Consider the following 25,582-nt stretch of genomic DNA (forward strand, 5'->3'; position numbering starts at 1 on the left):
GTGACTTATTATCTACTTGTCCTTCAGCATAGGTAAATATTTAGGAAGGAAACTTGCTGAAGTCTAGTGAATGGCATCCTAGATGTACTGAAAAATTAGATCGGCAATCTTGCATAAGTCGAAAGATATGGTACAATGGTTCCAAGATAACATCTGCCAGCTCCTTCAGAACTCTGGGATGTAATCTGTCAGAACCTTATACAGAAGAACAGAGTTGGAAGGGCACTTATAGGTCATCTAGTCCATCTAGGTCAGACATGTCAAACTCGTGACGTCATGTGACATCATGCAACGTATCGGGACAGTTTTGCCATTGCCGGCAATGCGGTGGGCGTGGCTTCTGGATGATGCATCTGGCCTGCGGGCTGGCAGTTTGACACCCCTGACCTAGGTCATCCTGCTCAAGGAGACCCTACACCCGTGGTGGCGAACCTATGGCACACATGCCACAGGTGGCACGCAGAGCCCTCTCTGTAGGCACACGCGCCGTCGCCCCAGTCCTAGGCCTTCAGCTGGCTTTTATAAAACCTTTTCGCTTTAGGCCTCCGCCACCGTGTGCAAAAAGAAAAAAAAGGTTCAACCAATCAATTTCAACTTCTCGCGGAAAAAAAAAGATCTTGCAAAGTTGGAATTGATTAAACTTTTTAGTCCCACCCAGTCTGCCGTTACAACCGAAGCAACGCCCACCCAGTGGGCCACACCCACCCAATGGGCCACACCCACCCGGCATCCAACGATACATAACTAGGTTTTGGGTTGCAGTTTGGGCACTCGTTCTCTAAAAGGTTTGCCATCACTGCCCTATACCATTTCTGACAAGTGGCTGTCCAGTCTTATCAACCAAGTGGTCCAGCCAGAAGCACCTGTCTGAGTTGGCAACAAAACACGTTAAGTCAAAACCAGTTTGCTTCTTTGTGATGTAACAGGTTGTGTGGCTTATAAAGCACATTCGTGCTTTCTGTAAACTTCCAGTTACTTACTTAACTACCTATTCTCAGGACAAAACACATTTCTCTGACATTTTCGTTGAGAATCCCCCCCCCCCAAGCTATAATTGGAGCAAGAATTCTTGCAAATCAGGAGAAGAGAACGAAAAGAGGTTATTTGGGCAGAGCTATATTATTTGTAGATAGGGAAAACTGCCATGCATGCGAGAATCTCTTTAAGAATTTTAATGCCTCCAACGTTTAACCTCAAGCCCATCTGCAGTCTTAAATCTGTCACTGAAATGACAAGAAGTCAAAATTGAAAGGTGAGCAACCCAATACTTTCCAAATGTTTTAAACCAAATCCCCCCCCCAGACTGTCTCAATATTGGCCATGTTTGCGGCTTCTGACAGGACTCGGCATCTGAAGGCAAGAAGTTTGCAGATTCTGCCATTACCATAATTGATATAATTAGCAGCATCTGGACATTAGAGTGAAAAGGTGATGGGGGGGCAAGCAGGTCCTTTGATAGAATGGCTCTAAGGCAGTGATGGCAAACCTTTCTAAGCATCAGGCTAGAAGCCGGGAGACCGAGTCTTAGCCATGAAAGCCAGCTAGCTGACTTGGGCTAGTCCAGGGGTAGGCAACCTTGGCTCTTTTATGACTCGTGGACTTCAACTCCCAGAATTCCTGAGCCAGCATGGCTCAGCTTGGAAACTTCTCCCTTTCCCCTCAGCATGGCTGGCTCAGGAATTCTGGGAGCTGAAGTCCACGAGTCATAAAAGAGCCAAGGTTGCCTGCCCCTGGGCTAGTCCTTCTCTCTCAAGCCCGACTTACCTCACAGGGTTGCTGTTGTGGGGGAAATAGGAGGAAGGAGTAGTATTGGATGTTGAGATGTTTATAAAAAAAATAAAGGCGGGATATAAATAAATGACACAGGTGTCACCAGGCTTCCATACCCTCTGCAAGTCCTGTGAGATGGTCTTGCTCTCATGCAGCCTCTGAAGCATCTTAAAAACCTTGTAAGTCTTTTCAACACAATTTCCAAATGGTCTGGAGAGGAGGTCCGGAGAGGCCTCTTTTGTCCATTTGTGTGTGTGTGTGTGTTTGTGTGTGTGTGTGTGTGTGTGTGTGTTTTACATGCCAACAGAGTCAGGGGAGGCATTTTTCGAATTTTGGATACACCGAGCCCAAGAGGCTCGCCATCCTTGCTCTAAGGCATGGGTCTTCAAACTTGGCCCTTTTATGACTTGTGGACTTCAACTCCCAGAATTCCTCAGCCAGCGTGCCTAGCTGAGGAATTCTGGAAGTTGAAGTCCACAAGTCATAAAAGTGCCAAGTTTGAAGACCCCTGCTCTAAGGCAGAGGTGGGGAACTATGGCCCCTTTATGATTTGTGGACTTCAACTCCCAGAATTTCTGAGCCTGGCATGGGAGTTGAAGTCCACAAGTCATAAAAGGGCCATAGTTCCCCACCTCTGCCCTAAGGTACGGCATTCGGTACATCATAGTTTCTGCAAAGCCTTCTCTAGTTCAGCATGCTAATGCCAACAAACATTCCCAGGAAACAGAAAATATTGATGATGGCTATCTGATATTTGAGCCCAGTCAAAAGCCACATAAGGTTGTGGAAGACTTTTATATTTTACATTTATGTAATATAATTGCTAGATCTGTCTTTGCCATTACATTTGCTTAGCAATTAGAGCCACATAAAGTCATGGCCACAACTGCATTTCATGGCAAAGAATTCATAATACAGCGTCCTGCGTTTGGAGAGAGAAAAAAATCTCAAGCCAACTTTAAAATGAATTGAAGCACCACATTAGTACAGTGTATTAAAATACATACATTTTTAATATAAAGACAAACTTCAAAGCCATTTTCTTTCATTTACAAATCAAAGTGAAGCGTGGGAAGATTCAAAGAAGATTAGAATGGAAATTCTAGAATTGGAAAGATCAGAAGAATGGAAAATATATAGTAGATAAGCTTATTATTACATACATATATACACATGCCAGAATTTTTCATGTGACTTTTATGGAAAAATGGCAGATAAAACTTAAGGAGCAAAGTTTAAAAAACAAGACGAGACAAAGATACAGTGGACTAGGATTATCTGATCTGGACTGCAAGGCTCTGGACAGCCACTAGAAGGCAGCAAGGAGATTTCTGCATCTTTGCCGTCATCTGGTTCTTTGCAGCTCAGACCTATGTAGTCCTACCACAGCGGAAAATTTGATTTTTAAATAAATGTCATGTTCATGGGCTAAATGTATACAAATCGATTCCTAGACCCTAGGAAAAAAAACATCCCATATTGCCACCTTTTAAGAAAATGGATACTCTCTTCAATCCATTTACAAATGGATTTTATATAATTTTTTTTACTATTTTACAAATGAATTCCTGAGCAGCAGCAATTTCCATTACTGACTGAAGTTCCCCTTCAATTCCAACACAGAGTTCCGTTCCATTCTGCAGAGAATATATCCAAAAGGCTCAAAAATGCAAAACGCTGACACAAGTCACCAGATTAGACTTGTCTTACCCATCTTTTTTTCCCCTTTTTTTTAAAAAAAGAAAAGAAAATCTCAGAAAGTTAAAAAATTAGCAAGGGTAATAATCTTTGAATACCTGCAGCATGACCTATGTGGGGGTGGGGGCAGGGGGTAGGACAGAAGCATACGGGGGAAAAAATAAATTAAACAATATGCAAATCCCCCTCGTTAAGTTCCTAAAATTTGCACAGGGGACCACTTCAGCTTGAACCAGGCATTTGAAAAGGCTGCCACCCTGGAATCCAGAGAGTCCCCCCATAAACTGAGTTTACTCTCCTCATATCCCCAAATAATTACTGGATATTATAAACTGCAACTCTTGTGAACTTTAGGCAGATTTTTAAAAGATCTCCCGGAATATTAAGGATCCGTACAAGCTAATTTAGAAACTTTGGGGATGAAACCTTCATGTTTAACCTCCTGCATCAAAAAGACCAGATCGGATTCCGCAGTGAAAGTCTGTTTCATCATCTCTAGGTCCCTGCATATATAATAAATCTCGGGAGAATACGTGCCCTTCCCTCAGTTCTCTTACTTTCAAACAATTATGTCCCTCGGATGCAAGTTTCTCTGATTTTTGCTGCTGTGATAGCACGCATGAATTTACACAACATTCCCCCACCCCCAAAACCTCCAATTTCATCCAATTGTAGACAATTATTTCATTCACTGATTTGGGGCTCTTGAGCATATTTTTTTTTAAAAAAATGCTTACATATCAGGCCAAAGAGAAGATGCAAGATAAGTCAAGATATTTAAAGGCAGACGAAGGGAAGCAAAAGACATGAAATGGTTATATCTCAAGACTGCACGCTTCCCAGTACACAGATGAAAGGGGTGCCATCAAGACACTCAGCACTGATAAAGCCACATTTCATTAATCAATCCAGGACGAGAAGCTTACACTAGAACAAACGACACACAAGATTATAACAGTGACAAATCAGCTGTACCTGTGCTTGGAAGAAACTAAGAAGAAACATGGATAAGACAGATCCCAGGCTGGTCTGAGAAAGCACCCAGATTAATAGCACCATAACCCATGTTGAAATGGGGTTAGGTTGAATGTTTGCGCTTGTTCTCCTGAAAATGCAATTGCGGGAAATACAGGCAGTGATTTTCTAATCAGCTGAAAAGTTTAATTTTCTGTGCATTTATAGGCTGAAAAATACTTAACAGGTAAGATCTGGTTTCCTTCTTTAGCTGCATCCAGCATGCAGCTGAGATTGGAGACATGCAGGAATAATACCCACAAAACTCAGCAAGCACTGAAGTGCCTATGAGGCATTGTGACTAGCTCACTCCACTTAAACATCCCAGCTGACCCAGAAACGTTCCAAAGAGTTCTTAGCCATTGATTTTCTTCTCAGCCAGGACAAACTCCATGTCGAAAAGTGTACGAGTGTTATTTCCCGATACCCAGTAGTGCAAAGAACTGATTGGAGCACCATAGAGATTTCTCTCAGCCTCAGAAATAGTGAGATAATCAAGTGCTCAGCCATGTAGCTGGAGAACACTTCACAACAGTTAGGCTTCATGAATCCAACTTCTTGCATTATGCATTTCTTACACCTGAACAGCACCAACAAGAAATTCAATGCTCATCGTGGAATAAGGCAGACTGCTTGGGGAAGATAGCTTCATAGCCCCCTCTTCTGGAATCTTGCTCTTCCAAAGACAAACAGCCAACTAATTATGTAATAGGTGCTCTATTAAAATTAACTTCACTGAACATGTATTTAGATCAGCACACCCATTTTTTTTAAAAAAAAATATTAACCATATGCTGTCTTATTCTGTAGCTCAAATATATTCTGAAGAGGTTCCTAATCCATGGCCCCTTATTTAAACTTCAGGGGACGGCAATAGAACAACAAAACTGGGGATTTCGATAGGGGACGAAAAATAGAAAAAACAACAACAAACAAGATGCCGCCACGCACACACACACACACACACTCACACACACCCCAGAGCTTGCCCTTGCAGCCACCAGAGAGAGAATTGAGGAAGGTTTTAAAGAATGCAGGTGAATGTGCTATACATGCTTCAAGTTATACTGTAACTCTTATATCAAGTATGAAAAATCCTTTCCTCTCCTTTATACCCAGCCAGAACACAACAGCCCTCTTGTGCAATGTTTCTCATATTCAGCAACTTTAAGACATGTGGATTTCAACTCCCAGAATTGCCCAGCCAGCCTTGAAGTCCACACATCTTAAAGTTAGCACGTTGCTGAGATGGACAAACACTGAAACTCCATGTTCCTGTGCCTTAAATACATCATCATTTCCTAATCATCTTCCTTTCCCTCGGGGCAAGCTAGGAAAAATAGCCTTCCCGCAATTATGTCTGTGCTATTCCCACTCAGAGAAGTATATCATATTAAATTGCCAACTTTTAAAGAATGTCTGAAGCTGTCGAACACAGGGGCTGGGGGACCTAATACAATTTATATACCTGCGGGTTATCCTCTCCGTATATTGACAGTTCTTCATATACCCTATATAGGGTAAGAAATAGAAAATAGAAGCTGATACACCCACTTGTTTCAGGACAGATTTGAAACCAATTACAGGACAGCTGTAGAATGCAAAAGCTAGCTCACGGGAGTTCCCAACACACTTTTAAGTAGCACAAAGCATGAAAAAGAGCTTAAGAGACAGAGAATGCTCTGCAGACACTTTTGGCTCATGTTCTTCCTTTTCTCTAGATGCCAATTTGCAGCTCAGTGTCTGCATTTGGAGTGAAATCTGCCAATACAGAACAAAAATACCTAATTCCTAATGGAAGATGAGAGACTGTGAAGGAGGCTGCGTAAAACCCTAGAAATGAATTCCTTTCAAACCTAGTGAAAAACTGAGAAGTTAAATATTATTCTAGCAAGATCATGAGAGAGAGAGAGAGAGAGACAGAGAGAGAGAGAGGATTCTTGCACTATCCTGAAGAAAACCGGGGATTATTTCCTCAAAAGAAGTCCTTAACAAATAATAGGCAGCTTCCTCACCTTCCTTTCTCTCCACCAATATCAGACGAGAATCTAAGAGCGAGCAGATTTCAGGGTATAAGCCAGGGGTCTTCAAAGTTGGCCCTTTTATGACTTGTGGACTTCAACTTCCACAATTCCTCAGCCAGCGCATATTAGACTGAATCAAGCTTGGAATTCACTCATGCCGTCAGAGGCCTATTAAAATATAACACCAAGCCATAATATTGATTGCTTTTCTTTGGCTTATTATACTGTATGAATCCAGCTTGTGTATTTCGTAGCATAGATCAGGGGTCTTCTTCAAACTTGGCCCTTTTATGACTTTGTGGACTACAACTCCCAGAATTCCTCAGCCAGCGTGCCGGGCTGAGGAATTCTGGGAGTTGAAGTCCACAAGTCATAAAAGGGCCAACTTTGAAGACCCCTGGTATAAGCTCTGATAACTCCACACGTATGAAAAACTTGGATGCAGGTTATTTTTCTTTTAGAAGAATTGTCCCAAAGGTATTTTTTCAAAATGCAACTGGACTTTGTTTTTTCCCCCTTGAAGACGTTTCGCTTCTCCTCCAAGAAGCTTCTTCAGTTCTGGATGAGAGAACTGAAGCAGCTTTTTGGATGACAAGCGAAATGTCTTCAAGGAAAAACAAAGTCCGGTTGCCTTTTGAGACAAATATGACATGGATGACTGAGAATCTCCACAGACTTTTAAAAGAATTAATACAAGATCCAGGTTTTCTAAAAGAAGTCTTGCTCCACTTCTGCTGAGTTTAAAGTCTTGTGTCGGTATTTCCCCAACCTTTAAAATGTGTGGACTTCCCAGAAGTTTGGCTGGGGTATTCTGGGAGTTGAAGTCCACACATCTTAAAATGGCTAAGGTTGGGAAACACTGGTCTAAGGTCAAGCTAGCTCTTCATTCACATTAAGAAGGAAGAAAAGCACCCATAAAGAAGCCACATTCTATGAAAAATGCATGAAACTTCCTCTCACTTAGAAACTTAGATGCCTAGATCCTGGTGGACCATCTTGGGCCTGCCAACAAGCTCAACACTATGATTTTTCCAGAGAGGCACAGGTCTTTCTACAGAGAAGGCAAGCTTATTGGAAAGATTTCTTAACTAACAAAGCATCCCCTCTCAAATGGTATCCCTTGTGGGGGGGGGGGAAGAGAAGTCAGCTGAATCCAAGGTGATTCATCACCCTGGAATCTCAAATATACAGAACTGTTTGCCGAGTTTGTTCCAGGTTGCAAAGTGTCTCAAAGCCTTCTGTCCCAAGCTACGCAACTGGTGTAAAAAACCTTTCTATTCTCAAAGGAAACTGTGTTTGGCCATTTTTTTTCCTTATCCCCCCTCCTCTTTCGGCTCAAAGGGAACAAATGCAGAGATTATGCAAAGCCTGGGGTGTTTTTAAGTATCATCATTATCAGAAAAGCTCATCTTTCTTTCTAAAGCATTGTTCCCCACCCAGCCTGATTTCCTTCGCCTGTTCTCACAATTTCATTCAACTTTGGTGAGGCTTGCTGAGATTATTAAGAGAAGTAGTAGTCTAAAATAGCCAGAAGGATATGCATTGGGGAACCAAAAAAGGCAAAAATGGAATTACTGTAGATTTATCCAGAGCTTTAAGCCTGCATGCAGGTATTTTCAAAATTTGAAAAAGGTATTGGGGTTTTTTAATATGATCAACTGGGTCTCACTGAATGGGAACACTGACCTGTTTTTAACCCTAACCCTTGATGCAACTTGTATTTCTACTCGTGATTCTTGCTCCTTTCTGTTCCAAGGTTTACACCAAACTTTTCCTTTCCTTTCACACTTGCTTTTACATGCTTGGAAAAAATTAAACCAGACTTTATATCCCTCTTCCTATTTTACTATGAATAGTCTGATACAAAAATAAATGAGAAGTCACTGTCATTTTCTATAAAATATTTGTTGCTTTTCCCGAACTGTGTGCCTTATATTTTCCTCTGTAAACTGGTAACTCCCAAATCACAGATTTGATTTTTTTTCCTTAAAAAATATACTCAGCGTAATAATAAAAATTAACTTTTGAGTGTTGTGGTTTGTTTCCTCTAATGTGAAAGTAAATAATATTAAAAGCTTCATTAAAAGCTTGATATATATATATATCAAAACCAGCAGGTGTTCAATTTGATAAAACAAAACCCAAAGCTGCTTCTCAGTCAAGTATTAAAATCTTGCTAATTAAAAAAATACACTGTACTTCAAATGAATCAACTCAGCAGAGGAACCTGAAGGACAGCCCACTCTTGACGCAAGATTCAGCTGCCTTGACTTCTCAAGTTTGACAGAGAAACAGTCAGACCAACATCAAAGGACCTGTGCCTTTATAAAAGAACAAAGGAGGTGGTTACAGAGAAGATAAAGCTAGATAGGAATATTCTCTTCCTATCTAGCTCCTAGATAAGTTCCTAGAGATCTGCAAATACATAAGCTCACCAGGTATTCCCAAGGGGAAGGTGTAAAAGTCAAAACTAGCTGGTTGGATCTTCCTTTCTTAACAATTAATCTTCAAACAATATGAAGATGCAATGCCAAAACCCCTAAACAAAGAGGGAGAAAAAGAGAAAATGTTCCTAATTACTGGTCAAGAACCCATGGCCCTCCAGATGATGGCAAATCCCATCATCCTTGACCAACAGCCAGCTGGGGCTGATGAGGGCTGGGATCTAATGATCCTGGAAGGCCTTCACACAAGACAAACAAAACAAAAAAAACCGATCTGGGAAACAAAGGCAGAGGCTAGTCTACTCACAGCTTCACAGAGTCAGCCTTCATGGCAACTATTGAGACTTGACAAGTCAACAACCTGATTCTGATACTTGATTGCCCAAAGTAAACCAACCACCTGGAATGGCAAGGATCATGTTCATAACCATCCATATTCATAAAAGATACAATTTCTTTTCGTCAGTGACTCAGCCCCTCAAAATTTTTAACGCGACCCTTTGGCTTTCACACAATTAAGGCAGAGTACCCCCTTCCAAACAACCACTGCATGTCTGAACACTGGTGGAGAGCCCAACATGAGCACCACAGCTGAATTCCACCAGGAGAGGCTAAAGGAAGGGAGGGAGGGAGGGAGGGAGAGAGACAGCTGATCGTGGCTTGCAATATAAATTACATCAATGTCGGAATCATTAAAAAATAAAGTTTTCAAAAGAGCTATCCCCCCCTCCCGTCTCCCACATCCATTGCTTTCTTGATTTCAATATAAAAACTAGCCAGCTGGCATGTGTCCAATGGTAGCAGGAGGAATAAAAGAAGCCAGGTGATGTACAGAAATCACAAAATTTCATGTCGATCATCCCCACCAGGCCAAAAATTTAAAAAAAAAAAGCACCATGAGTTCAGAACTGGAGAGGCACATTTTGTCAGATGTCAATAGCACCAAGAGAAGCTCTGTTACATTTCTGCTGATGTGCCAGTCTTTTTATTTCAGAGAAAATGATGGTTTTGTTGTTAAAAGTTCCCTTCCTCTTTTTTTCTTTCTTTTTTTTCCTTTCAGTTCTACAACTTTAGGTGGAACAAAAATGTCGTCAAGGGTTTTAAACATTTAAAAATATATAAATATCTACTCTATCGACAGTACAAACTGGAAGCTGTTTCTAAGCATTTTCTTCTGCAGTCTGAATATATATATATATATATATTTTAACTTAAGATTCACAGTAGCATTTTCTTTCCTCTGGTTTTATGTTTATGACTTAGGTTTGAGTCCAGTAGTAAAAGAGAAGTTGGGTGGGGGAATAACCCTTAAGCCATAGAGGCAAGCACCTTCAGTGGGAGCTGAGAGAAGTTGGTCCATGTTGTCCTTGCATAGGTCACATCAGGTTGAGGTAGAAGTCCTAGTTACCTGCAAAAGAGGAAGGAAGGAAGGAAAGAAAGAAAGAAAGGGAAGGGCAAAATTGAACTTTACGTAGGCATTTTTAAACAAGAGCCCCAAAGGTTAACAATGACTTTTTTTTTCATTAAGTAATTCTTTCCAGACTGCCAAACAACAGGGTGAGAGAGGTCTAAAATAAAGTTCTCAGCAAGCAAACAAGATGGCCTTAGAACTTTCTCCAGTTTTTGCACTGTCGACATGCAGAAGGTTGATGGGAATGAAGAGCAAATTTATGATGACTTCCTGCTGACCGACTGCTTCCAACGACTTAACAATACTTGTAACAAAAAAGGCTCCCTGCCTACCTCCAACAAGATGAATAAACCTCAAAGAATTCCTGATCTGGGCTAAATAAAATTTGTATTAGAATTTACAAAACATCCCCAGTTAAAGCTCATTGGTTACTATATAATGAAGTTGCACAATGTTTTTCATCTATCTATTTATTTATTGGATATTGAGGCCGCCCAACTGCAAATAGAGTCTGGGAGGCTTGCCACATTTAAAACCACACATGATTCAACTGGAGTTGGGCAGCTCCTAAATTCAACCAAATCATAAATAAATGAATTAAAGAATCATGACATAAATAACATTCAGGGGGGAAAAAATGACAGGGGCTTCCCAAGCATCCTAACTCCAGGCCTGACTTAGTACACTGTGTGAACCTAGTCAAATGATTATTCAACATAGTTAAGCAAGCCCAATAGTTAGGTAATCTCGAAAATTAATAGATAAATCCTCCTTCTGAATCATCTGTCTCCACTCCCAGCCTATGTAGTTTGGACTGATGGACCTGGCATTATGCTCCAGTATAAGGGTATATTAGACTGAATCAAGCTTGGAATTCACTCATGCCGTCAGAGGCCTATTAAAATATAACACCAAGCCATAATATTGATTGCTTTTCTTTGGCTTATTATACTGTATGAATCCAGCTTGTGTATTTCATAGCATAGATCAGGGGTCTTCTTCAAACTTGGCCCTTTTATGACTTTTGTGGACTACAACTCCCAGAATTCCTCAGCCAGCGTGCCTGGCTGAGGAATTCTGGGAGTTGAAGTCCACAAGTCATAAAAGGGCCACGTTTGAAGAACCCTGGCATAGAGGTACACAGGTCTGATGCAGCTTCTTTCCTTTCTCTTTGCCTCACCTACTTTGGGCCAGGACAATTCTTAATTATAAAACTCATTTCTAGAGGTGCCCGCTTCTGAAACGGTTGACAAATTTAAATTTAAAAAAAAAAAAGAATTATAGTCACCCAGGGAACAATGCAACCCTCTTCCAGTGGTGGCGCGATGGTTAGAATGCGGTATTGCAGGCCAACTCTGCCGACTGCCAGAAATTCGATCCTGGCCGGCTCAAGGTTGACTCAGCCTTCCATCCTTCTGAGGTCGGTAAAATGAGGACCCAGATTATTGGGGGCAATAGGCTGACTCTGTAAACTGCTTAGAGAGGGCTGTAAAGCACTGTGGAGCAGTTTATAAGTGCTCTTGCTATTGCCTGTACCACACCTGACTAAAAAGGCTCAATAACCATCCTAGTTCTAAGCTTGAGATGAGTTTTTTTTAAAGGCTCTTTAAAAGGCAGGCAGAATAAGGGCAGTTTGAATCTCTTGGGGGGGGGGAAAGCGGGTGCCCAAAGGACAGGTGCTAAAACAGAGAAAACGTGCTTCTTGGGTCTGCTAGGTAACAGTTTAATCAATGAGATCCTGAGCACGCCAACTCTGTTTTAGCACCTGCATCTGTGTCTGATCCCTGATTACACAGAATAGGGAGAAGATATAGTGAGATTGGCTGATAAAATTTCGAAGCTGCCTCTTACTTGCCGTAACTCTGTGTGGCTCACCCAGTGAAACAATTAAGAAATAAACTACAAAATGCCCACATCTAAAGAATAACTTCCTGTGCTCTAACCGCACAGACCACAGAATACTGAGTTTCCAAATGTTTGGTCTCGTATACAGCTAGGCCCCATGCCATGTAGGTATTTGTACATAATAACAAGCACCAGAATTGTTCCCCAAAAGCTTAGTAGTAATCAGTGCTATACAGATATAATAAGACCTGCCTGTAGCGGCTCACATTGTTACTTTCTGGATCAACCGAAACTTCTATGTCAGGGCTTTTCAACCAGTGGTACAGGTACCACCTGTGGTACATTGGCACCTGGCAGGTGGTACGCGACCATCCTAGAAAAGTGGTAGCTGGGGAGGGGAATGAGCTGAACTGGCGGCAGCACCGCACAAGCCTGAGCGAGAGACGGCTGGAGCTGCAGGGCTGTCAGGGCTCAGTGGAAGTGCCAGGATCAGCGCCAGGCTCCAGCTGGAGCTTGGCACTGATCCTGGCACTTCTGAGCCCAGAAGAAGCACTAATCAGCTGGAATGTTGCAGCATCTCCAGGCTCTTGTGATTTACATTCAGATGCTTGGCAACTGATTCATATTTATGACGGTCACAGTGTCCCAGGGTCATGCGAATTGATCAAAACCTGCTGCAAACCACCCAGCAGACGTGGGGAATGAAAACCAAACACCCCCCACCCACCCACCCGTTGCAAATCCTCAACAAAAATGCTCACAACAGTGAAACCCTCGGACAGGAGGAAGAGCGCCGTCGGGCAGGCAGGCAGGCAGGTGTCTTGCTCGGCCGTGGCTTGGGGGGCACTTTTTTCAGTGCCATTGTAACGTTGAACAGTCATTAAGCGAACTGTTGTAAGTTGAGGACTACCTGTACTTCATCACTTTTTTTTCCTTTTGGGGGTTTTTTGGGGGGGGTCATCAAGTTTTTGACACCTTGCTACTGGTGGTAGTCGGTTGCTGCCATATCCTAAAAGTGGTACAATGGGTGAAAAGGTTGAAAAGCCTTGTTCTATGTGGTCTTCAAGGGCAGCCCTATGTAGAATGAACAGCAATAAACTACACACAAGATAACCAAGGCATGAGTGATGGAAAGAGGGTCTCCCAGTCCAGGAATGGGCACAACTGGTGATCAAAACCAAAACTGGGCAAAGGGCATAGCTGCCATCAACTTGTCAAGCAGATCCTGAGAATGTTCTTTGTCCTCCTGTTATCTTTTCTGCTGTTGAAAGTCTCTTATTTCCTTGTTCTTTGCTGCTTGTATCTTTTCTTTCCTTCTTGCGGTCTTCATCCTTATCTTCCTTTTCACACCCTCACCCTTTTCCTGGCACTGAGAAACTCCTCAACCACATCTTTCCCCTCGACCTAAGCCTTTGACAGCCCAAAACCTCTATGAAGACTTACAGTATACGTCTGCATAATTTCCATTTAAAAACAAACAGAAGGCATGCTCAGGGGAGTAGTCATATCGTTGGAGGAGCGTTGTGTGCTTTGGAGGGTGAAGGAATTCTGGGAGCTGAAGTCCACAAGTCTTAGTTGCCATGGTTGAGGACCCCTGTCTTAGCATGTCAGAGCACCAATCTCCTGTTGACCACCCTTGCCTTACCCAGGGCAACCCACACCAGCCTTACCTTACAGAGCACCAGTGCTTAAAAGCTAAGCCTAGCTCGTTATCGCGGCTTAACTCCCGAGAGATGTGAAGCATAAGGAGACTGCATGCCAAGGGTGACCCACATAGCAGGCGTGCCAGCTGTGTTGGACTGTGGGATCCCAGGCGCGGCTTGGGCCAGCGCCAAGCGGGGCAGAGGTGGGTGGTGGACGGTGAAGGAGGGGCGGGAGGTTTTGTGCTGAAGAGAAGCTAGTTTAATAGACAAAGCGGAGTTAGCAGTGGAAGATGGCGGCAAGAAAGACTCTGAAAGTGGCAGAGATGACAAACTCTGTAGGAGGACAGGCTCAGAGTTAGAAGTGAGGAGGGGAGGAGGTGGTGGCAATGAAACATTAGGAAGAGGAGGAGGAGGAGGAGGAGGAGGAGGAGGGGTCCGGAGAGCGGCACGTGCTGGGGGGCGGGTGAGGTGCTGGGCATCGTTAGAGGGCGCTGGGTTGGGGGACACATGGAAGGATGGGGAGCTGGCGGCAACCTGCAGAGGATTTAAGCTCAAGAGGGTACAGCTGGACACAGCACCGTTGCCAAAATGGAGAGAGGAGGTGGAGGATGAAAAAGAGGAAGTGGAGGGGGAGGGAGCGGAGGAGGAAGAGGAGGAGGCAGAAGGCACCACATGGTTAAAAATACCTGCAAACAGGAGAGAAAAAAACCCTCAGCAGATGGACTTTATACAGCTCACAGCAAGAGAAGCAAAACAAAAGCAGGCAGGCAAGCAATAATGCAGCATGAAAACAGCAGCAGGCGATGGGCAGTGGCAGTTGAAAAAACAACAACAACCTAGCAGAAGAGAGACGCACTTACCTCTTCCTTGCTCGCACTCTAGAAGCACCGAGGGGGAACTCCGTGGCTGAACTCAATACCCCAACAGAAGCCCCAGTGGAGATCAACGCATGGACCCTAAGTAGTCAGAATCGTCTGAAAAGCTACCATTCATTCTAGGCCCATTCTCAAGGTACACGCAGGCATGCTTGGAGGGGGGGGGGAAATGAGATTCCCTGAGATTCTCAGATGCCCGAGTTCACAGAAAAGGCTAAAATATAATGCTGCAAAAATGTTCCGAGCCTCTCCTCATCCCAGCTCATAGAAATTCTCACAGAACCGATTAAAAGATGCTCTAGAAATTTGGCTGCGTGACAGGGATTCACAGGGATTCCTCAGAAGATAAACCCAGATGGAAAACGATTAAAAACATCTGCCATTAGGATGGGGCGGGGTGGGTGGGTATGAAATACCAGGAAGGGCGGTGGAATCTGCCGCTGAATTCAGAATGGAGGGGCTCCTTCCCAAGGAACTAACAAGACAAACCAGCCTTGAGTCCCTGGTATGCAGAAAGATCCACTCTAACCTTCATAGGATTTGTCAGATAATTATGCAGCGTGTGCTTTAGTCTGGCAAGATTCCTGTCTGTGGGCGAACAGCAATAAAGAAACTACTTCGAACAGTTCATGATGTCATTCTTGCTTCCTTGCACCCGACAGTGTGTTCCTTTTGGCCACAGCGTGCCACGAATGAAGTTTAGCTTACCTCCAACTGTTCCACCTGTCATCCCAGGAGAGAAGTTCCCCATCGTGTGTGAGTTGGTCAGGCGGGTGGCAGCTGATGATACATGCACTAGGCTGGCAGCTGGCATCGAATTAAATAAGGACTGCAGTACCGAGGAGTTTGTTACCATGGGGCCAAGGGGAAACTGCGTGCCAGGGGTTAAGGAGTTCAAGAAAGGGTGGTGGGTCTGAGTAGAGGAGGCCATGCTGGACGACTTGCCAGAGTTGGCTGCAGAGAGGCTTTTGCCATTGAGAAGGCCACCAGAGGGGACAGCAGCAGCAGCAGCAGCAGCAGCAGCAATGAACAGGTTGTGGCCATTCTTGAACTCCACATCTCGTTCCCGTCCTTTGCCGAATTTGTTGTTTAGCACCGAAGCCTTGTCTGAAGAGCCTCCCAGACGGACACTCAGTTCGTTGGCCTCTTTGCCTTTCAGCCCTGACCAGTTTAAATCTTCCCCTTTCCCACCACCAAGGCCTTCTAGCTGCCTCTTGCCCAAGAATGGATTTGTCTCAGGGACTCCAGCCTCTTTGTTCCTTTGTATCAGGAAACCCATCGAGGAGCTCCCCAGAGCCGTCACCACGTCAGCAGTTTTGTGAGAAAGGGAAGCACCATCAGTAAAGCTATGTAAACCGACATCTGCTGACAGCCCGCCGTTGTAAGCAAATCCATTCATGGTATTTTGGGCAAGCCCATCAGATGCAGTTGTGTGTTTCCTCACATGCGTGCCGGCCCTGTCGCCTGCCAGGTTGTCATCAGAGGATTGTCTGAAGGCAAAGAGGGTGTTCTGATTCAGGGATGACGCCGACGCTTGCAAAGGACTGTCTGCCGTTTTCGAAAGATTGATGTCAGAAATTGGAGAAAAGGTTGATTTCCACTTGCTGCTGTTCATGCTTTCAGTAGCCTGCTTTCTCCCAGCTGAGCTGATGCCTGCAAAGACAGAAAAATGTAGGTGTCAGTTCAAGAGAACGTGGTTTCCTTTTTGGCAGAGTAACAAAATTAAAGGAGGAACCTCTTTTTAAACAGAGTTAGCTTTCTTGATCCCAAGGAGAAAAGGCAGCTGGTAACTAGACTGTCTGCCAGAATTCTGCAGCCAGGAACTGCCATACAGAGGCAACTAAATCGTCTACTGTGTGAGGACTCGTAACGGAAGGAGAGTAACTTCTGCATTCATCACAACTAGAGAAACGCAGCCCATCTTGCTTGGATCAAAATCCATTTAGTCCAGCACTGTGGCTTCTAAAAATAGTCACCCAGATTCATACCACAAGAGATAAGACTGCCTTAGAACAGAGCACAAGTTATCTGAACTCAGCCATGAACTCAATAATTAAAACTGAGGGCCAGTAGCCATCATCATCACATCTTTTGAAATAGTATTTCCGTCACTAGCTGAACTTAGATGCTCACCTATTTATTTTTTTTAAAAACACTTCACAGTGAATTCACACATTTTGCTTCAAGTGAATTACGTAACGCTGGTACATGTCTTGCAGTTCTTTTTAGTTTTTTATTTTTATTTTTACAGAAACCCTACATCTGTGCTAAATCTACAGCAACAGGACAAAACAAAAAAGCATAACTGTCAGCGTAACTAACCTCCCTACCAGACTCAAGCTGAGGGGAAAATGGGAAGCTGGGCTACAAAGATGGCCCACAATTTGTGGCTCCTTCCTTTCCTGAACCATTTCGGTGCCAGAAAGGCCTTATGAGAAGTAGATCACCACAAGTAGTCCTGATCAATCCCTTTTGTCTTATCAAATGCCCACTCGCTGGTCTATAAACTTACTATTTTCCAGCGGCTTCTGTGGAGATTTGCTTTCCAGTGATATGGTTGCAATTTTTCTCTCAATTCTAGGAAGGAAAAAGAGGATTATTTGATTAATAGACAGACGTGTTAGAAAGCACCTCACGGGTCCTCCAGCAGGATAATGGCACAAAACAAACAGCTAAGAGAACCCCAAAATGGTTGAAAATCTAATATTAAACTGTTCTGAAATGGCCTGCTATGAGCCGATCTGAATCCAATGCAACATCCATGGAAAGAGCCCAAACTCACGGTTGGGAGTTTCCTCATCTAGGACAACTGGAGTTGGGGAGTCCATAAATATAAAGGAAGAAAAGGGGGGAAAAAAACCACTGCCACTGGAGCTTCAGAAAGCACCCGATGGCAGTTATTGCCTCAAAACAGCGTGCTACAAAATATTAGGTTGGGGGACCAATAATTACAGGTAATCCTCAGGTTACTATGGTACTTGGGAACGAAATTTGCATTGCACAGTGATGCAGTTGTAAAGCGTGATGAGGCATTACATCATGGTGACAGCGATCCCAGCAAACTACCAAAAGAAGGGAAATATTTGCAGCTCAGGGTTGAACTGTAGCATCCTGGATGCTCTTCGAGACATTTCAAGCAAGCTAAATAGGGAAGCCCTCAGAGTCATCTGAGTTTGAGATTCCGGGACTATGGATTAGTTTAGTTTTAGAATAAAAAAACTAAACACTGCATTCATCGGTCAAGTGCCTCCGTGACTGCCCTTTCCCAGGCTTCCACTAAGGCATCCGCCGAGTTGTGAGCAACGGAGGCAGGTGGGGACCCCAGCGCTGCCTGGAACCTATCAGGGTCCATTAAGTGCCAGGGGTGGAACCATCTAGTTGGCTCCACACACCCACGGCGGGGAGTGGCAAAATGGAAGACCAGCTGCAGGAGATGATGATCGGTCCATGACAGGGGCATAACAATTGGGGAGCCCCCACCAAGATCATCTAACCACCGTCCAGATAAGAAAACCAAGTCAAGGGTGTGGCCTCCCACATGAGTCGGTCCATCAATTACTTGCGTCAGGTCCATGGCCGTCATGGAAGCCATGAACTCCCGAGCTAACTCAGATGGCTTCTAATGTGTTCTTTTCTCCCCTTACTGAGAGAAAAATCAGACAATAATTAAGAATGACGATAGGTTAAATATTATTAGAAAGGCCATTACATTATGATAGTAATTGAACCCAGAATTACAATCATCAGTCATTGAGGTTGCAAGGCAAGGCATCATGTGGCAAGACCTGATATTTTTTTTGACATTTTTTGTGGCAATCATTAAGAGGACACCATGATTAAGAAAACCAAGATCATGGCATTCGGCCCTCTCAATTCCTGGCAAATAGATGGGGAAGAAATGGAGGTAGTGACAGATTTTATTTTCCTGGGCTCCAAGATCACTGCAGATGGGGACTGTAGCCAAGAAATTAAAAGACGCTTGCTCCTCGGGAGGAAAGCCATGGCAAATCTAGACAGCACACTAAAAAGCAGAGACATCACCCTGTCAACAAAAGTACCTATAGTCAAGGCTATGGTCTTCCCAGTTGCAATGTATGGCTGTGAAAGTTGGACCATAAGAAAGGCTGAGCGCCAAAGAATTGAGGCCTTTGAACTATGGTGCTGGAGAAGACTCCTGCGAGTCCCTTGGACTGCAAGGCGATCAAACCATTCAGTCCTAGAGGAGATCAACCCTGACTGCTCTTTAGAAGGCCAGATCCTGAAGCTAAAACTCAAATACTTTGGCCACCTAATGAGAAGGAAGACTCACTGGAGAAGAGCCTAGTGCTGGGAAAGATTGAGGGCAAGAGAAGAAGGGGACGACAGAGAATGAGGTGGCTGGATGGAGTCACTGAAGCAGTAGGCGTGAGCCTAAATGGACTCCAGAAGATGGTAGAGGACAGGAAGGCCTGGAGGAACGTTGTCCATGGGGTCGCGATGGGTCGGACACGACTTTGCAACTAACAACGACAATGATCTTTAGTGACCACAGTGGTTGTTAAGTGAACACAACGGTCGTTAAGAGAATCTGCTTTTCCACTGAGCATTTTTTGATAGAAACTGGAAGTAAATCCTGGAAAGTGGCCAAAACCTCTACAGGCAAACAGATACAAAAGTGAGTCAGTTGCCAAGTGCACAAAATGCAATCATAGGACCACTAGGTGTATGTAACTTTGAAAACGGGTTGTAAGTGGTTCTGGGGAGATAATTTCAAATAGTCATTAAGCGACTGGTTGTAAATCAAGGACTGTCTGTAAATGTTGAAAACTTAAGTCAGTCCTTACAGGACTGCAATCATCACTAAGGTGTGATTTTAATAAGGAGACATAAGGGGGAAGTTCCGTGCGCCTTTGGCATCTAGTCATGCCGGCCACATGACCATGGAGACGTCCTCGGACAAGCGCTGGCTCTTCGGCTTTGAAACGGAGATGAGCACCGGCCCCTAGAGTTGGAAACGACTAGCACGCATGTGCGGGGGAACCTTTACCTTTACCTTAATACATCCAAAAGTCACATCAAAAGTTAACACATGTAATATATTACAAATGCACAGTATTATTACATGGTAAAGAAACCTAAAAAGGGACGCGGTGGCTCAGTGGGTTAGGACGCTGAGCTTGTCGATCAGAAGGTCGGCAGTTTGGCAGGTCGAATCCCGAGTGCCGCGTAACAGAGTGAGCGCCTGTTACTCGTCCCAGCTTCTGCCAACCTAGCAGTTCGAAAGCACGTAAAAATGCAAGTAGAGAAATAGGGACCACTCCGGTGGGAAGGTAACAGCGTTCCGTGCGCCTTTGGTGTCTAGTCATGCCGGCCACATGACCACGGAGACGTCCTCAGACAAGCGCTGGCTCTTCGGCTTTGAAACGGAGATGAGCACCGGCCCCTAGAGTTGGAAACGACTAGCACGCATGTGCAGGGGAACCTTTACCTTTACCTTAATACATCCAAAAGTCACATCAAAAGTTAACACATGTAATATATTACAAATGCACAGTATTATTACATGGTAAAGAAACCTAAAAAGGGACGCGGTGGCTCAGTGGGTTAGGACGCTGAGCTTGTCGATCAGAAGGTCGGCAGTTTGGCAGGTCGAATCCCGAGTGCCGCGTAACAGAGTGAGCGCCTGTTACTCGTCCCAGCTTCTGCCAACCTAGCAGTTCGAAAGCACGTAAAAATGCAAGTAGAGAAATAGGGACCACTCCGGTGGGAAGGTAACAGCGTTCCGTGCGCCTTTGGCGTCTAGTCATGCCGGCCACATGACCACGGAGACGTCCTCGGACAAGCGCTGGCTCTTCGGCTTTGAAACGGAGATAAGCACCGGCCCCTAGAGGCGGAAACAACTAGCACACATGTGTGGGGGAACCTTTACCTTTAAAGAAACCTAAATCATGCTTTCAAAGCTAAGCATCAATTTAATGTTGGGGAAGGATGTGCTGTGGATCTGAGATCGTATGCTGCTACTTCTCACCTGGTGCTGTTATGGTCGTCCTCCAGACTCTGCTCTTCATCAGAGGTTAGCGGGGAGTAATGGATGCCATTGGTCTGAATTAGGGGCTTCTCCTTTTTCAGCACAGGGGGCTGATCGTTGTCCTGGTATGGAATAGGAGAATTCTTCAGGGAATTTTCAGGGGAAGAAATGGCTGTTATTTCTAAAGGCTGGTTAATGTTACTGACCTGAGGAGGGAAGAGGAAAATAAAACATTTAAGAATTGGAGGGGGGGAAAAAAGGCAAGGGACAGGAAGGCAGAGCTAACTGTGTTTCTAGGGATTTTGCTTTTAAAGACAGCGTTGCTCAGCTTTGGGGAAGAGAAACAGGCAGAAAGTTATCACAAGTAGTCCTCAACTTAGGATCCTTCACTTAGTGACCATTTAAAGTTATGACAGTGCTGAAAAAAAGTGACTTACGAGCATCCCTCACGCGTATATAACCGTCATAGCATTCCATAGTCCTGTAACTGCAGTCCGGGTGCTTGACAATAGCAATAGCACTTAAGACTTATATACCGCTTCATAGTGTATTACAGCACTCTCTAGGCGGTTTACAGAGTCAGCATATTGCCCACACACAACAATCTGGGCCCTCATTTTACCGACCTCGGAAGGATGGAAGGCCGAGTCAACCCTTGTGCCAGTCAGAATCGAATTCCTGTCAGCAAACAGTGAATTAGCCTGCAATATCGCATTCTAACCCCTGCGCCACCAGGGCTCCTGCCAACCAGCCTGCATTTCCAATAGCTGCAGTATCCCTGCAGCGACATAATCGCCATTTGTAACCTCCTCATCTGGGCTCCCAACAAGTGACGTTTTATGGGAAAACTGGCAGGAGGGTTGCAAGTTGCAGTGCCATGACGTCTTGCTTAACAACTGCAGGTGATCTGCTTAATGATCATGGCAAAAGAGGTCACAAATGCAGTCACGTGATGTCTCACTTAATGACAAATTTTCTGGTCCCTATTGTGAGCATAAATCGAGGACTACCCATATATTGGTTACAAAACTTTTACTGTATATACACAGTGCTAGTATGTAGTAACAGATTTACACAGATGGGGGTAAAGGGACTCAAGAAATATAAAACTCCCAAATTTGCATATGAAAGTCTTTTGGAAAACGCACAGAGAAACAGGAATAAAGACTTGCCAACAATTAATTAGCATGACGGTAATGTTAAACAGTATTTTTTTTTAATTCCTAGAATTCCGTAGTCAGCGTAGCCAATGATGAAGCAAGCGTTGCAAAGCAAGATCCTCACTTTTTCTATGTGCAGGGTCAGAGTGTCACAACTTCATTTTGTTATCCTAACAAACCACTGGATTCTGCAGGTTTCTTCCTGCAGCTCTTCAAAAATTTAGGTGGATGAAATGCAACCCCCAACCCTTGAAACGTGGCTCAATCCCTCTCATAGGTCAAAACTTTTTCTGGACATGTTTTTCCTTTCTAGAATGAGAAGTGTCAACTCCGTTGTCCAATCACATATCTATAATAAGCATTCAGGCCTAAATAAAAATTATCTCATGAGCTATAGGCTGGCTGGCCCAACTTTAACTCACTGACTCCATGTTTCTATGAAGTAATTTTAGTCCTAATCAGCTTCTTACCCACCTCTACAAAATCTTCCTTTAAACTAGGGGTGGGCAACTATGGCCCCTTTATGGCCTATGGACTTCAATTTCCAGAGGTTCACAGGTCTTGAGGGGCCATAGTTGCCCACTCCTGCATTACAACGCAAGCTGCAGCAGTTTACAATTCTTTAGGGAAGGGTGGGAAATCTGTGCCAGACCAGCTGGGTTTGATAGGATGAATAACTTGTCCAAGATTGAGGAACTTGTGCCACAAGAGCCAGACTCAGCTGAGAAGGCCTTTGATTTTAGATTATAAAACCTCAAGGAAGAACCCAACCTGTCACATCTCTCCCTCTCCGGGACAAAGTGAGCGCTATTCCTTGCCTCTTCCTGTACATACAGAAAAGCAACTTAATTTCATTCACGGTTAGGGTGGCGGAAATTAATCCATGGGATTGCAAGAAACACTAAGGAAACTGTTCAAAACAGGACTATCCCAACTTTTTATAGCTCCCTCATTAACAGATTCTCAAAGGGAACTATACAATTACCTTTGGCGCATGATAAAACAGTATGCATGCTATTTATCCAGCTATTCAAATACAGGTAAGTCCTCAATTTACGACCACAAACTGAGCCCAAACTTTCTGTTGCTAACCGAGACAAGCGTGAAGTGAGTTTTGCTCCCTTTTACAACCTTTCTTACAATAATTGTTAACTCAGTCACTGCAGTTGACAAGTTAGTAACCCGGTTGTTAAATGAACCTGGTTTCCCCACTGACTTTGCTTGTCAGAAGGCTGCAAAAGGAAATCACGTGACACACACCCCCAGGACACTGCAATTGTCACAAACACGAATCAGTTGCCAAGCATCTGAATTTTTTATCACGTAACCACGGGAAGACCACAAACAGTTGTAAGCGTGAATAACGGTCATGTCACTTTTTCAGTGACGCTGTAGCTTGCATGGTCACTAAACGAACTGTTTTAAGTCAAGGACTACCTGTAATTTCCAAAAGATCACTGGCCTATGAAAAATTCTACTAACCATCATTCAGGAAACAGTTTCTAATTATACTGGAAGCTACTTTAAGCCAAGTAGGCTGCATGTTTGTCAACCTCAGCATTATTTCCCATGATAAAACATTCTTCTGGGGCTGAAGCAGGTTCGAACTCTTCAACGGCAGGCCCAAGGGATTCAGCCTATGCAAGTTTGAAAATTGTTTTTAATTAGGTTTTCATATAATTTTGCAATCATTGCTCGCATTAAAAAAATGGATTGACTGATGCTGGGATTTAACCTAGACATCTTCTGTTAACAAAACAAATCAGTCAAGAACCTAATATCCGGATTCAAAGTAGTTTTTTACCCTTGGTCATCTGTTAAGGCCTCTCACTGATTTCAGGGGGGCAAAATGATCTGGCCTTAAAACTGCAGAGCTCAAACCTTGATTCTCACCATGGAGTTGATATTGAGGGGAGATCCAGAAGGCTGAGCAAAGAGCCCAGCCATGGGGGGCAATGATTTGCGTTTGGGTGACACCCCGGAGTTCACGCACGGCGTTCCTGTGGAGGACCGCTTCCTCCGGCCACGCTTCTTCCCATCTTGCACGTATGCCTGGCCACAATCTGCCCGGATACTCGCGGCGAGGGGGCTGTGCTTGTTTGAGGGAGAATGTTTGAGGGTCCCCGTAGCAGGGGAGATGGTGAAGATGATCCTTCGTTTGCTCTCGCTCTCAGGGTCGGAAAAGGCAGGGTCGAACGGGGGGTCTCCTCTGGCGTTTTCGGCAAACATTTTTTGAGTCTCTATGTACTGCAGTACCCCTCCCAAGCTCTGGGAGATGCCGTTCAACCTGGGGCTTGCGGAATGCTGCTGTGCAGGCGAGTTTTGCCCAGAATTCCGTGAAGACGACGTAAGCAAGGAGGGATGCTGTGGAGTAGAGCTTCGAGACCCTGTGGAGTTGAACAAGCTTCCCGAACTGGATACCTCCTCCATAGCTGCACTGTCAGCAGCCGGGTTCAATGGGCCGGGGCTATTTGGAACAGTCCCACCGACTGGTGCAGAGCCGGACATGTAAGAAAAACCTGTGTAACGTGGAATGAAGAAAATCAGATATGAGAGGAATCCCGTTAATATATTCTGCCCATCTCTCCGATAACTTTGGACAGTTGACAAATCGTAGAAAGATATATAGAAAAGCAGCTAACAATTTAAAACTATGTAAATTAAAAACAGTTCAACTATGCAAGTGAAAAACTTAGAAACATGCATCATAGGGGAGGTTGGGTGGCATAAAAATTGAATAAATAAAATAAATGCATATGTGCTGCTCTGTAAATTAAGATCTTCCACAGAGGTTCTTTACAGATATTCCTGGCATTAGAGTTCACCAGAGGCTAAATCCTGGAGAAATAGCTTTCTTCACACTATTTACAATGAAAAAGAGGCAAAGTGGATCAACTGATCCCCCCTACCTTTGTCATTTGTTTCTTCCTGCCCTCATCCATGTTTCAAAACATAGTCAAAACAGACTACTAAGTCCAATCTCTTGCTCAACGTAAAAATCCAATTTAAAAAATCCCCACTAAATAGTTATATAGCCTCCACCTGAAGATATCCAGTGAAGAAAAACCAAACATATCTCTGGGTAACTGCTTCTTACTTTCAAACTGTTCTTTTTCTTAGAGCAAAGCTAACATTCGAATGGAATCAGTCTTCCTGCAGTTTAATAAATTCAGTAGCCCAAATCCTGAATTCTGGAATAAGGGATAATACGCCTTGCCTTTCTTCAGTATAACAGTCAGTCCAAACTTCTCTTAAAGGAACAGGTTCAAAATAAACCAATGAGGCGAATAAAGGGGCTAAAAACCATGACATCCAAAAAGTATAAAGGAACTAGAAAGGCTTAGATTTGAGAAGACTAAACAGTACAGGATACCATATTGCAAGGTCTTTTGTGTGAACGGGTATTACTTTAAATACTGCCAATGATCTTACCAATTTTTTTTAATCTCATTTATATCCCGCCCTTCTCCAAAGACTCAGGGCGGCTTACAATCTAAAGCACAAATCAATGTGCTTAGCAATAGCCTTCATTCTATGTATATGCCTGCTTATTAGGGCTTTTGCCCCCCCCCCAAGCAGCATTATTACAAAGTCAGCTTATTGCCCCCAACAATCTGGGTCCTCATTTTACCTACCTCGGAAGGATGGAAGGCTGAGTCAACCTTGAGCCTGGTGGGACTCGAACCTGCAC

The 25,582-nt window shown here is 43.9% G+C and overlaps 1 protein-coding gene across 1 annotated transcript in view; it reads right to left on the bottom strand.

Moving 5' to 3' along the window:
* Window positions 1–2,755: 2,755 nt before the first annotated feature.
* DOT1L (DOT1 like histone lysine methyltransferase) overlaps window positions 2,756–25,582 on the bottom strand; it is a 96,500-nt gene continuing 73,673 nt past the window's right edge. The window contains exons 24-29 of the mRNA XM_081312921.1: window positions 23,785–24,410; window positions 20,732–20,937; window positions 17,237–17,301; window positions 15,433–16,377; window positions 13,877–14,535; window positions 2,756–10,358 (exon numbers count right to left, since the gene is read on the bottom strand). Of these exons, the coding sequence (XP_081169047.1) occupies window positions 13,916–14,535; window positions 15,433–16,377; window positions 17,237–17,301; window positions 20,732–20,937; window positions 23,785–24,410 (2,462 nt within the window). The 3' untranslated portion in view covers window positions 2,756–10,358; window positions 13,877–13,915. The remainder of the gene's footprint in view (window positions 10,359–13,876; window positions 14,536–15,432; window positions 16,378–17,236; window positions 17,302–20,731; window positions 20,938–23,784; window positions 24,411–25,582) is intronic.

Source organism: Vipera berus (assembly GCF_964194415.1).
Source record: "Vipera berus genome assembly, chromosome: 1".
Taxonomy (NCBI): Eukaryota; Metazoa; Chordata; class Lepidosauria; order Squamata; family Viperidae; genus Vipera; species Vipera berus.